The sequence below is a fragment of the Panthera onca genome, chromosome F2, assembly GCF_046562875.1.
Source record: "Panthera onca isolate mPanOnc1 chromosome F2, mPanOnc1 haplotype 2, whole genome shotgun sequence".
Classification (NCBI taxonomy): Eukaryota; Metazoa; Chordata; class Mammalia; order Carnivora; family Felidae; genus Panthera; species Panthera onca.
The window spans coordinates 57,186,288-57,201,617 of NC_138356.1; the positions used below are offsets into that span (position 1 = coordinate 57,186,288).

General features: G+C 34.1%; 1 protein-coding gene across 2 annotated transcripts in view; it reads right to left on the reverse strand.

The window, feature by feature from the left end:
* CSMD3 (CUB and Sushi multiple domains 3) overlaps positions 1-15,330 on the reverse strand; it is a 1,245,616-nt gene that overhangs the window by 111,667 nt on the left and 1,118,619 nt on the right. For both annotated transcript variants that reach the window (XM_078441978.2, XM_078441977.2), the window contains 5 exons: positions 10,173-10,289; positions 6,513-6,722; positions 2,967-3,155; positions 2,120-2,297; positions 866-1,011 (listed from right to left, as the gene is read on the reverse strand). In XM_078441978.2, the coding sequence (XP_078298104.1) occupies positions 866-1,011; positions 2,120-2,297; positions 2,967-3,155; positions 6,513-6,722; positions 10,173-10,289 (840 nt within the window). The remainder of the gene's footprint in view (positions 1-865; positions 1,012-2,119; positions 2,298-2,966; positions 3,156-6,512; positions 6,723-10,172; positions 10,290-15,330) is intronic.

Here is a 15,330-nt window from a genome sequence, read left to right on the forward strand (position 1 = left end):
TATATTAATATAATAAGACAAAGCACATGTTCATCTATCAAATTTTTACATAGCTTCTGTAAATGTAATACAGTAGCTTACTGATCCTGTTGGTTACACAGGGAGTTGGTCTGACAAAATCATAAAGCAGAAAGTGCTTTATGGAACTATGGTCATAGCAGAGAAAGGGTTTAGCCTTAGGAATAAACATTTTCTCATTTATAATGGAATACAGTCAATTTGAGATAAAAGGAACTTTTTTAAAAAGCTCTGTCAACCATCTAAATGTTCTTTCAAAAGGTTAATGTTATGAAGAGAGGACCCAGAATAAATCTATAAAAAGAATTAAAATTGAAACTCTTCATAAATTATTTCACAGGAGTAAAAGCTATGAACTTAATGATCTGGAATAGTCACTTAAAACTGTAAGATTCTAGAATAGAAACGGTTTTGAAATAAGAGTATAAATGAATAATATTATCCAAAGCATAAAGATATTGGATGCTATTTTTAGAAAGACTCACAGCAGGTTGAATAGATTAAACATTTTGTATTGAAAAATCTATTGATGTCTGAAAATTACATGCAATAAAATATGAACAGCTGGTTCTCTTTTATTGGTTTCCACACAAAAATGATTATTTTCTACTGAGTAATTACTGACTGATTTATTTCCTATTTCCATTTGCTCACATTTTAATGCCCCTGAACGTTTAGACGAGGTCATTCTTTGCAAGTAAATGTGTTTGAAATGATTAAAAAAAAAAGTGTCAAATTTTAATACCTTTTCAATCATTGGTTAAATATATATTACACTCAATTTTTCCAGGACAGTTTTAAATTGAAATAGTGTCAACTAAAATAGAAACTCTTAGATAATACCAACCGTGATAACTGAGCACAAAAAAGCCACTTGTTGTGAAATCACTGTGAAATTTGATTAGAATCTGATTTGAAGTGCTATACACTGATTCCAAAGCTGTATTGCCACTAAACTGCCCAATCTGAGGTGAGTTTTGGTCTGGTCCATCCCTGTTAGAGAGAGAGACAGAAGAGAAAGAGATTGAGATTTTTTTTTAAGGAAGTTTTGCACAAGATTTGAAGAAAGTATTACTTATGAAATGATAAAGAGACAAGAGGTGAAATACCCAATGAGGGCCAAATCATATTGGTACATTTTATGTTTATTTAGGTAATAATATATCTAAAAATGTAAAGTATAAAAATACATCACATATTTGCCGAAATAAAATGCATCCATATTAGTTGTAACCAATTACATTGTCCTTTTTTTTTTTCCTTTTTTTACCACAACCCATTTCGTTCCAAACACTTGAGTTTTGCCCTCCTTTTATTTTCTTCAAAATAATCTTGAGAAACAAAGACTACTACATTTGGAAGGAATCTCAGACTCATCTAGTAGTTCTGTAACCAATTGTCAAGAATTAATGTAGAGATTTTCTTCATATTTTATTAATTAAAAATTTTTTTTCAATGTTTATTTATCCTTGAGAGACAGAGACAGAGTATGAGCGGGGAAGGGGCAGAGAGAGAGGGAGACACAAGAATCTGAAGCAGGCTCCAGGCTCCGAGCAACCGGTTAGCACAGAGCCCAACATGGGGCTCGAATCCACAAACCGTGAGATCATGACCTGAGCTGAAGTCAGACGCTCAACCAACTGAGCCACCCAGGCACCCCGTTTTCTTTATAATATATTTTTAAATAAAGATTTTTCATTAACAGGATAATTATAATGCAAAGATACTATTCTATAACAAATTATAATGACAAATTCATTCATTAAATTATTATGATTTGAACATAGGCTTTTAAATTTCACTGGTGTTATAGAGAACTTGCTTATCTTACACTTATTCTGCTATTCATAATAACTTTCCATCCTTTTTCACCCATGAAAATTTTTGTTCTAAGTGTTTAGCTACTTCATGGGCAAATAAGCCAAAACCTATTTCTCTTGTTTGTCTCATTCTACAAACCACACACTGTCACTCTCGGTTACTCACACCAATTCAAATATCAGATGGCAACGTGTGCAGAGGATTGTGATATGCTTTCATTCCTACCTTGTTTCACCGTTACAAATAGTTGAATCAATCAACAACAATGGTGCTGGCTTACCATACAGTAATGAAATCATAGATTGGTTCTGTTTGAAGCACAGTAAAATTGATGTAGATTCCATTCCCAGGGGGTACTCTTACAAGCCAAAAACAGTCTTGAAAGTTAGGATATTCGTCAGGATACCCAGGAGAATAAATGGTGCCATTCATTGCAGTTATATTTCCTCCACAAAGAGCTACAGAAAAGACACACACAAAAATGTTAAAATAAAATAACAATAAACTGATGATAGAGAAAAAGGCAAACATTGCATCTCTCAAGCAGTATAAAATATATCTGTGTTATGTTTCATCTCAGTTAAAGTATATAAAATGAGGTTGGTGATACATGCATATAATCTGCTTTTATTTATTTTTCAATGTGAGGTATGCTATATAATTACCACTAACTATTCTTAGACTAGTAAACTAGATTTTCTGCTGTTCAACTTTCATCTCATATCATGTATACATACAAAGCCTTATAAAAGGTTCAAGTCTTTTTTATTCAAAAGGATTTTTAGAGAAAATGAGCCCAAATTCAGTAGCGATATCTGCATTATGGGCTTGTATAAGAATGATTATTAAATACAGGCACACGCACTCAGAGAGACACAGGAGAAGCTCTGAAGTGTTAATCAACTGTATTTTCACTTCTAACGGAGAAGGTTAGAATTCCTGCCAATAATGATAAAATCAGTTATTCATTTTGGAGCCTTCAGGGTTTTGACCTGACTCTAATTCTCAACTGAAAGATTACACATTTAACATGCTATTTGAAAAGGAAGACAAAATTGAGTGCCAAGACAAAAATTATGAAACACAGATGATATCACCTAAAACATAGCTTCAAGTTAGAAGCATACCTTCACACCTTGGAAGTGGATGATTCCAGTTACGACTCACTCCATGAAGGCAAGTGAGAGCTGAATTTCCAATTAGTGTGTATCCAGGGAAACATTCAAATGAAATGGTTTGACCCACAGTAAAATCATTGCCAATTACAAAACCATTTCGAAATGGGCGTGGATCAGGACAGCTTTGCAACTGATAGGCTGGAAAAGGGAAAAAGGAAAACGGTTTTCGTTGCTGAATATCGGAATACCACAGATGGGTACTATTGGCAACTTGCAAAATGAATGCAGCACTGCCTGCTGTTGGTTATAAATAGTAATTCAGATTTATAATAAGTGATGTCAATGGCAGTGAGATATAAACTTCTTCTTGTGTCTACAATTGTCATATTTAAAATGTTAGTGCGATTCATAGAAATGCATTCAGTTGCTACACCCATTTATGCAACCTATCTAAATTATAACTTTTAATGAAAATGTAAGTTACTCGTACAATTTTAATCAGACATATTCTGATTCCTATCCATAGAATGCAATTGCTTCGTGGTTACATTGCATGTACACAGAACAGAATAAACATATGTGTAAGCCTAACTCTGAGACTTTTTAAATTTTTTACTATTTTTTCTCTAAAAAAAAAAAAAAAACAAACCATAATATCCCATTGTTCAATTTCTCCAAATAAGTTATTTAATAAGATAAAATATCAGGAAACACATTTCCTTCTAATATAAATTTTATATTTCAGTTATCATGATGTTTTTGGCTTAGTATAACTGCATGTTTATGTGTTCATACTTCTCTTGTACTACACTCTGTATGAAACCAAAGCTCCTATTATATTTATCACTATATACTAAAAGTTTTGTCCATTGCCTTTTACACGGTAGGTATTTAATGAGCATTACTAAATAAATTTTGAAACTATAAACAGCATAAATATTCATATACTCATATCAATATTATTAATATTTGGGATTTTGTTTTCAAGAAGTTCAAAATTATATTGTAATTAATAAAATTTAAATTATCAGTGGTCAGAAATATTTTGCTCCTGACCGTTGAATTCTAAATTCCCCAAATCAAAACTGCATTTATACTTGAATATGTAACCTTAAGTTGTTTATTAAAAATATAACTCATTTTTTAAGAGTAGATATTTCAGAATTAATAAACAATCCTTTTAATATGTTAAGTGTTTTTATTCTTTGTCTTTTTTATTTGAATTCATATTTTACACACACACAAATATCAAAGCCAAAGGAGTCATTCCAATTTAAGACAAATGTGTATAATTTGATGATTAGGAGTCAGAATTTGTTACTCTACTAAATAAACCCTTTCTCATGTTTAAAAGGTTTTTTTTTTTTCCAGTTTTATTAAGATATAATTGACATACAGTGTTCCATGAATTTAAGGTATACAATATAATGATTTGACTTCCATATATTGTGAAAGAGTATCACAATAAGTTTAGGTAATTAGATACTCTGGAGTAGGATAAGACTCAGACAGATATATAATCCTGTGATAACTTCTATAACATTTTATTTTCTAAGCCTTTTGCCTTAATAAGGAAATATAGGATAGATTTTAAATTTTCAGGAAAAAGTTCTCACCCCATAACATTTACAATAGGGGGCTTAACATCACAATAATGTTGCCAGTAAAATATTAATCTTGGCAGCCATTTTTTCAGTAGAAAAATATACTGAATTGTATGATATTCTTTTTTTCCAAAATTCAGAAAGTTCTCAAAAGCTAATCACAAAATCATCCAAAAGTAACATTGATTCTTTGAATCTGTATAAATTAACCTATTTCTCAAAAATGCTATTAACTCAACTGATATAAATGCATTAAAGAAGAGATAGTTTTAAAATTCAATATAATTCACAATATTTAGTGATCATTGTTAACACATGGCTCATGTCAAAAATATTAATATTATATCAATAATAGTAAAAATTCTATATCTTTTACGCTTTTATTATCCAATTAATGAATCTTTTTTCAAGGGCACATTGACTGAAAAATGCAGTTAGTAAAGTTTAAATTCTAGTTTTACATCATTCAGATAAGAGCATTGTTTTGAGAGGCAGCAGGAAAAAGAAGGCAGGAAAAAAGAAGACGAAGCCTGGTTTAAGGTAAGTAGCAAAGTGCTTGGCTTGCGGCCCTGAACACCTGCTAGAGAGGGACTACAAATATAGCTCTGTGTCTTCTAGCAGCAAATAAGAAACTTAAATCAGTTGCCCAACTGTTTTTTGAAATAATTAAATTCCTTGGGAACATGGTTGATTCTGCACTGAGAGGTGGCAGAAATGATTTCTATTTTATGCAAAGGATGATGTGTGATCCTGTACTCTTAAATTATGTATGCAAGCACAATGCAAATTGTAATTATTTTAGAACCATGTAGTTGGATGTTCTATTTTAACTATTCTTAAATTTCCTTTGGGGTATCTACTGTTATTCGGTAAATATTTGTTGTGCTCTTACTGTTATTCTAGGCACTTGAGATACATCGATGAACATGACAAAGATGCCTGCTCTTGTGGAGCTCACATCCAAAAGTATCACATGCTTGTATAATACTTTAATAATTATGGCAGAGATGTAATTAATTGTGATATTATTATTGATATATTATATCAACATATAATATATAATATATTATACCAACATATAATATATAACATATTATATATTATTGATATATATTATTGTGAGATGTAATATTATGATTAAAAATTGTAGTCATTGGAACTACATTGCATAAAATACAACTTTAAATATTTAATTTTAAATACTAGACTTAAAAAATCAGAAATAATATAATACTAAACATAGCTAAAATGCACTAAATATTTACTAATGGCACATATTTCAAATTAATTTCATCATATAAAACAAAACAATTAATCTGGGACGTACTATTACTAACTCCATCATGCAAATAAAGTAACGGAGTGGAGCTCTAGTCTATGATAGATTGGATCTGGAGAGTTAACACTTGAGGCTGGGTCTCTACTCAAAAGGGGTAATAATCTTGCAAAGGGTTATGCAGCAATTTTATAATAGAAATAGGACTAAAATAATATGATTGTCAAAGTGTTTATTTTATATACTCATGGAAATGGAATGGAATGAAGGAATGCCATATTCTATCATGATGAAGTATAAAGAAAATAATTTTACAAATATTGCATGAGTACTACAAAATATCTTTCAATATGCTTATTTTAATATATGAGCAAAGTTACATCTTTGATATCCAGCTTGCCTTGCTTAACTGCCTTGCCTTGGCTTGCTTATTTTAATTGTATATTAAGACCAATTGAATCCTGTTTTCATGCTTAGAATTTTCCAAGGGCTCAGACAGACATCATCTCCCCTATACAGTTGCCCAAAAATTGCAATATTAAAAACATCTGCCTAATTGAGGCTTGACTTAGTGTAGGTTCCTTTCTCTTTCTAAAACAGAATATAGAAAATAGTTAGGTTGCTAATAGTTGATTTGGAGCTAAATAAGCTTTTACTTTTTGCTATTATTCTCACCTTGGTATACAATGTGGAACCCTTGTTTGTTTTGTGAATAGTCACTGTGAAAATATAAACTGGTCTCATGAGTTGTACTAAATAGGGAAGATGGTATTTGAGGACCACTCAGTCGGCCAATAACAGTACTAGTTTCTGATGATCCACTTCTTACTTCCAAATAATCATGTATGGTTTCTGTAGAAAAATTTACAAACTGTAGATGTACACCTAAAAAAGAAAAGCAAATAACAGTACTTTATTGCTTTATCCGATTAAATATGGGCACACACACACATATGCACAAAGCACACTCACAATACTGTAGTTACATGTTTCCTTTCAGGTTAAGAGCCATACTCTCAAGATCTGGGCCATGGGTTTGCTGTTTGCTAGGGCAATTAGCTTTGCCATAGTTCAAAGTAACAGAATACTGCTCTCAAATGCCCACTACTTGTCACATGGGAATATCTCTTTCACTTTACTATAATGTTGCCATAGCAAAAACCAATAAAAAAAAAAAATGGCTTTCTTACTCTTTAATGCCATTTAAAATTGTATCAAGCAATTTTTAAAAGTAAAAAGTCATTCAGCAAATATGCATTTTGCAGTAGTCCAATTTGAAGCCAAAGTATGATTGCAGTTTTTATTTATTAACATAATCAAACTCCACAATTGCATTAGAAATTAGTCATTCATCTATAGGAGATACATTACCTTACTCAACATATCATTTTGAGGCATGTAATTTATCTACATGCTCTTTACTATTTTATCAGAATATAATTCTGATTTTTATATAATAGTCTCAATAAAATCTAGTGATCATTGTTATATGCTGTCATATTGCAATGTAGTCTCAATATCTTTATAAACATACAAATGTGAGATAGTGAAAGGTCTCTGAGATGGAAAAAAGAAAAGCCTCACTGAGGTATGTTTGCCTAGTTCAATTAATACTCAATTTTAGTGAATTAGAGGGTATTTTTACTACAACTATCATTCTCCACCTTGTTAGTAATAAAATCTGACATTTATCGAGTGTTTGCTAGACACTCTTTTAAGTGTTTATGTATTTATTTTATTTCTCTAAGTGCTAATTTATTTAATGTTCACAGGTACTCATGAGAATGAGGAAACTGAGGCACAGAGAAGCTAACCAATATGCTAAATTACACAGTGACCTAAAAGTGCTGAAATTCAAACTCAGACCCCTTGGCTCTTGGTCTCTTGCTCTGAATGATTACACTGGAGTTCTCACCTAACGTCACGTTTTGTTCCTGGAAAAAGAGTGCCACAAAAAGTTTTTGTCACATGGGGAAAAAGTTTTATAGGCAAGTACATTTGGGAAACATTCACAATAGGCTTTAAAATTTTAAACAAGTTTCTGTACAATTATACAAATTCTTGGAACTTTGAACATACTACCTTAATATGTGAGGTTCCAAGAATTGTATATTTTTTCTAAACACTTCCCCTGAGCCTCCTTTTCAAAAATTATTTTGTCAACAAGTGTTTTAGGGACGTAAAAAACTACTCCTTTAATTTTAAAATATATTCAATTTTCTTTTCAAAAATTACAAAGTACCTTTTTGAAATACATTAGAACTAATTTTTGATTTAACCAAAACTCAAAGAAAATGGTGGCATTATTTAAATGTAATCAAATCAGAATGTCTCTAATGTTTTCATTTCTAAAATAGAGATGTGTATTACTTTTAATTTTAATGAACTTGGTTTTTAAAATCAAGGAAGTATTGGGGCGCCTGGGTGGCCCAGTTGGTTAAGCGTCCAACTTCGGCTCAGGTCATGATCTCGCGATCTGTGAGTTCGAGCCCCATGTCGGGCTCTGTGATGACAGCTCAGAGCCTGGAGCCTGTTTCGGATTCCGTGTCTCCCTCTCTCTCTGACCCTCCCCCGTTCATGCTCTGTCTCTCCCTGTCTCAAAAATAAAAATAAAAAAAATAAAAATAAAAAAAAATAAAAATAAAAAAATAAAAATAAAAATAAAATCAAGGAAGTATTAACAAAAGGTAAGTTGATATGATGACTCTAATAAAATATGCTTAATAATTTATTTTAAAATAATTAATTTAGCTCCATAAGCAACTTGGATGAGTCCTCTTAAGTGACTGCTAAAAGACACATAAAAATAACCATATAGGTTCAAACCTATTATCCATTAGCATTGTTATTGTTGTTCAATGAATGGACACAGAATTTGCCTATAACTTCAGAGTTAATTCCCATGTTGTAGCCAGAATAATCTTTTATTTTTAAGACAGAATTTTTTTATTGTGGAATTTCTTTAGTTTTTCATCTTCATCTTTCCATGTCACTCTGTTTACCTAGAATTTCTATCCCCCACAGACTGACCCTGTTTGTTGGGCTGATTCTTATCTATAAAGTCACAATTTAGGAATCATTCTTCTAACAAGACTTTTCTGCATTTCCTGGATGAGGCTGGATATCTGTAATAATTACAATCCTATGTTCTTTATTATAGTTTATTGTAATAACATATTTGTCTATCTGTCTCCTTATTATGACTGTAACTTATCTGGGGAAAGGTACAAAATCTGTTTCACTATGCATTTTATTCCCAGCTTAGCATAGTACTTGGATTATAATACGTACTCAGTAAGGAATTGTCAAAACGAGTTTTCTGTGAATTTATGTAAAATATTTAGTTATGTAAAATATTTAAATATGAATTTTTATTCTGAGACCATAGATGTCTTTGGGCAATGAGGTACTAAATTCAGTCCGCAATAAGTGAGATAGTACAGAATTTCTTCATTGCTCGAAATCCACAAAGTTTGTGGGTGCTTCACAGGGAGTCTACCCATCCTCCTCTTCTGTGATTTAATAAACAAGTCTATCATCCATCTATCACTTCTACTTAGCATATACAGACCCATGTGATATGGAGCTGCATGAGAATATATTGGTGATAGAAGTGTGAGAAAGAATCTAGGAAATGCTATACAATGCAGTATACAACTACCTGGGTTATAAACCCCAAATTAGAAATTTTGTACTATTTTCAAATGTAAAATCTTACTTATTTGCAATTAATATTATATAAATTCAGGGATGCCTGGGTGGCTCAGTCGGTTAAGGATCTGACTCTTGATTTCAGCTCAGGTCATAATCTCATGGTCATGAGATTGAGCCCCACGTCAGGCTCCGTGCCGGGTGTGGAGCCTGCTTAAGACTCTTGCCCTCTCTCTCTCTCTCTCCCCTCTGCCCCTTTCCTGCTTGCTCTCTCTCTCTCAAAAAAAAATAGACAAATTCAATAAATTACTAGAAAATAATTTATCTATATACTACTCGGTTCCAACGACAAAAGAGTTACAAAATAATTATACATAAAAACTCACATTGAATTTATTATTGCCACACACATCTAAATCAGGCTAAATCCATAAAATCAACTGGAAAATATCATAAAGTTATCCATCTGTCTATCATGTAACTATAAAATTAGAAAATGCCCATATGCTTTCAATTATCCTAGTATTTCAAGTGAAAGGTTCAAGGAATCCAAATCTTACTGCTTAACTGATATAACTGCCAAAGTCAACTATAATTTGTGAGTGTTTACTACACATTGATATTTCTTTCTAGGGATGCATTAATGATACGGAAAACTCTTTCATATGCTTTTAATATACATACCAAAACCTACGGGCAGCTTTATTGTCCACGTGCAATCTAAACTGCTGGGATAGTTTCCAGGAAACCCAGGGCTGAGGATCACACCGCTGAAATCTGACATGGCACCTCCACACTGAGCTACAAAACGAGAGGTCCCGTGTCAGCCAGAACAGCAGAATACTTTACGGTATTAAAAACAAGTTGAAATCATTTCAAGTCTTAATCAAGTCTGAGTTAAAACTGTTTGATATAAATATTAATATTGTCAACTCTCATTCACACCACATACTAGTAATCAAATATAATCAATTGACAATGCATTTTCTAAAATAGCTTTAAAAGACATCATACTTTCTTTCTCAGCAATAAATGCAAGCTAAATCAATTATTGCACAGCAAGAAGTAGCTCATGTGCAGTGAATACAATCAAACAAGGAGAATATGTCCTTTTCCACAGAGGCAGTTTATTTCTTATCTGTAAGTACTTCTAGGGATGTATTCATTCATTCCAACGATGATATAATTTAGCCAAAAACATCTATTCTAAGTACTGTATTAGAGAGGGAACCATTTTGCCAACCTTCCCTCCTTCTTTTTGTGAGAAGGTTAAGGAATTTTAAGAAAAATAATGGTTTCTATTGTTAATATGTGAGGGATTCACATATCACACCTGAGATATGGCCGCCTTTTATCATAAAAGAATTAGACGAAGAATAGGAAGTACAAAACAAGTTAAAAGATGCACAAGGTTTGAGAATTTAGGCATAGTTTATAAACATGCTTGTTTCAGACCCCTATTATATTGATTTGCTATTAATAAGGAAAAGATACAAGAACAGATACTTACCCAAGTTCGTGATTAGATAGAACTATTTAACATGTTTTGAAAGAGTCATTGCATTTTAGAAGCTAATTCTTTCCTCTAAAAGTACATTTTTATTATTTGATCATATAAGGACTAAAATACATTTGTTAATTGTGAGATGAAAAATCAAATTTCATGACTGTGCACCAAGTTTTAAAGTTACCTGTATAGAACACTTACCTGCGATTTCATTCATTTATTTATTGTTAGGAAACAAAAGATACTCAAACTTCAGATTATATATCATAAAAGCAAATTCAGTAAAAATTTGACTCGTGTTTTGTATATCAGTAACCCTTTGACAGCTATCTTTATGTGAACTGAATGAATTATATCAAATAGATTTTACCAGGGAGTCATATGTATAATATATAATATATAGCAATCTTCATATAAACCTTTCTTTCAAACTGTGATTACCTTTGAGATCTAAAGAGACACTTGCACACTTTCTTATCTTTCTGAAATCTCCACTAATCCATCCTTAAACCAGAGCAATTTTTCAACATATAGAGACAATTAATGTTCCAAAATTCCTTTTCTAAAGTGTGACTGTTCATATATATTTATCACAGTTTGATGATTAATGAGTGGTAGAGAAAATATTTTGGCCATTCCAATATATTTTTAAGGGGCACCTGGGAAGCTCAGTCAATAAGCATCTGACTCTTGATTTCAGCTCAGGTCATGACCTCACGGTTCATGAGTTCAAGCCCTGTGTCAGTCAGGCTCTGCACTGACGGCCGGGAGCCTCCTTAGGAGTCTCTGCCTCCCCCTCTCTCTGTCCCTCCCCCGTTCATGCTCTCTTTCTCAAAAATAAATAAATAAACATTAAAAAAAGCAAACAGATATATATATATATATTAGTTTTGGCACGAGTGCATTGTAGGTTTGTGTTGCTTTATTGTGAACTTTGGGTAAAAGAGTACAAGGATGCTCTCTTGCTTTATTGCCTTCAACATCTCATCTTTCAGCTGCTCATTGCCCCTTGCTCATTGCTACTTTCTATCTCTTTAGATATGACCTGAAAATCCCAACCTCTGTGTTACTCACCTCTCTACAGTTTAAATCCCAAAATCAGAGGAGAAAAGAAGGAAAGGAAATGAAGAGCAAAGAACTCATGAAGGAGAAAGAAAGAATGACACGTCATGAAAGACATGAAGAAGAATCCAAAAAATGCATCTTCCTTCATCTCCACATTCATGCGTACTCATTGTCTCTGCAATCTCCACACATGTACATCTCTAATGACAATTCTTTGTGTCCTGCTAGTGGCTCTGTAGTAGACTCTACTGGGCCCCATTGCACTCTTTTAGTTAAAGACACAACTATAGCCTCCAAAATGAACACTACCATAGTCCTCTCAGATAAGAACATCTTTGATTCTTCTTTCTGATTTGCCTCTATCACCTAAAAATCTCAAGTGATTTTTCCTTCCATCCATCAGAATATCTGGCAGATTGTTTATTTTCCAGTTCACAAGGCTGTAACCTTATTACATGATGACTGGAGCTGTAGGACATTATCTGAATCAGCCTCCTGCCTTCTGTTTATCCTTATGATGTGGCCATGATGCCACTTCAAATACTTTGTCTATCAAAACACAGTACAAGCTTATTGTCTAAAATCTATAGGATACAAACAAGTGAGTAGAAAAGGAAATAAAAAATGCCCTCTAACTTTACTACCCCTAGATAACTTATTTATCTTTACATTTTTTCTTCTGCAGAAAAATATATATGTATGTTTGTTTATACATGTGTGTGTATATACAATGAAAATAGGCTCCTACAGTGAATTGCTTTAAGCCTTTTTACACTTAACTATATATTGTAAACTTTGGTCATGTCATTAAATATTCCATTATAATGATCACTTCCTTTTTTTTTAAGTTTCTTCCCCATTATTAGATGCTTCAGTTACTGGCTATTTTTCATGATAATAGCGACCACTCTGAATGCCTGTGTGTTCTAGGTTCAGTGCTAAATACTTTAAACACATTCTTTCTTTCATTTAATTCTTACAATAGCCATATGATGTGGACCTTATTGTCCCATTTAGTAGGTGAGCAAACAGAAGCTCAAAGAATGATATGCTGGGCATACATAGCTATTGTACCTTAACTGAAATTTGAATATTGATATATGAGCATCAAAATCTAGTAAGTTTTCCGTACAGTTTCATATCAAATTTTTCCTATTTGGTGAAATTTATTTGGTGAAATTTAAACTCCCTAGTTAAATTTTATTAAGTTATCACTTCCATCTAATACTTCTCTTGATAACAGTATACAATGAAAATGTAGATTTAATCAAAATGCAATACTTTACCTAAAAAATTAGTAAATTGGTAAGAGTAATAATTGGTGCTAATAATACAGAAGGATAAAAATTGTCATATAATACTGAGATGGTATTTAAATTAATGCAAACTTCTGAAAGCAATGTGGCATAATTTATCCAAGCTTTAGATAGTTACATGCAATGACATAAATAATCTACTTAGGTAAAATTCTAAGTAAACAATTAGAGAATGCATGAAGGAATGCTAAAAGACTTACAAATGTATATTGAAAGACAAAAACCTGGGGAACTGGGAAGATGGTGGCGTAGGAGGACGCTGGGCTCACCGCGCGTCCTGCTGATCACTTAGATTCCACCTACACCTCCTAAATAACCCAGAAAACTGCCAGAAGACTAGCAGGACGGAGTCTCCGGAGCCAAGCGCAGATGAGAGGCCCACGGAAGAGGGTAGGAAGGGCGGAGAGGCGGTTCGTGCTCCACAGACTGTCGGGAGGGAGCCGGGACGGAGGGGCAGCCCACCGGCCAAGCAGAGCCCCCGAGTCTGGCTGGCAAGAGCAGAGGGGTCGGAGGGAGTGTGTTCCCACAGCAAGCGCGACTTAGCCTCTGGGAGGTCATAAGTTAACAGCTCTGCTTGGAAAGCAGGAAGGCTGGAGGACAAAGGTGGGGAGAGTTGCTGAGCCCCAGGACGACAGAGATCAGTTTGGCGGGGAACAAAGGTACTAGCCAGCGCCATCTCCCTCGCCCATCCCCCAGCCAAAATCCCAAAGGGAACCGGTTCCTGCCAGGGAACTTGCTCGCTCCGCGCAAACACCCAACGCTGTGCTTCCACCCTTCCGGCAGCGGGTCTGACTGAAGTGAATCACCTCAGGAGAAGCGAGCTAAGCCTGCCCCTCCTGTCCCGTGCACCTTGCCTACCCACCACAGCTAATACGCCAGATCCCCAGTACCACAAGCCTGGCAGTGTGCAAGTAGCCCAGACGGGCCACGCCACCCCACAGTGAATCCCGCCCCTAGGAGAGGGGAAGAGAAGGCACACACCAGTCTGACTGTGGCCCCAGCGGTGGGCTGGGGGCAGACATCGGGTCGGACTGCGGCCGCCCCCACCAACTCCAGTTATACGCCACAGCACAGGGGAAGTACCCTGCAGGTCCTCACCACTCCAGGGACTATCCAAAATGACCAAACAGAAGAATTCCCCTCAGAAGAATCTCCAGGAAATAACAACAGCTAATGAACTGATCAAAAAGGATTTAAATAATATAACAGAAAGTGAATTTAGAATAATAGTCATAAAATTAATGGCTGGGCTTGAAAACAGTATAGAGGACAGCAGAGAATCTCTTGCTACAGAGATCAAGGGACTCAGGAACAGTCACGAGGAGCTGAAAAGCGTTTTAAACGAAATGCAAAATAAAATGGAAATGACCACGGCTCAGATTGAAGAGGCAGAGGAGAGAATAGGTGAACTAGAGATAAAATTATGGAAAAAGAGGAAGCTGGCAAAAAGAGAGATAAAAAAATCCAGGAGTATGAGGGGAAAATTAGAGAACTAAGTGATACACGAAAAAGAAATAATATACACATAATGGTATCCCAGAGGAGGAAGAGAGAGGGAAAGGTGCTGAAGGTGTACTTGAAGAAATAATAGCTGAGAACTTCCCTGAACTGGGGAAGGAAAAAGGCATTGAAATCCAAGAGGCACAGAGAACTCCCTTCAGACATAACTTGAATCGATCTTCGGCACGACATATCATAATGAAACTGGCAAAATACAAGGATAAAGAGAAAATTCTGAAAGCAGCAAGGGATAAACGTGCCCTCACATATAAAGGGAGACCTATAAGACTCATGACTGATCTCTCTTTTGAAACTTGGCAGGCCAGAAAGGATTGGCAGGAGATCTTCAATGTGTTGAACAGAAAAATTATGCAGCCGAGAATCCTTTATCCAGCAAGTCTGTCATTTAGAATAGAAGGAGAGATAAAGGTCTTCCCAAACAAACAAAAACTGA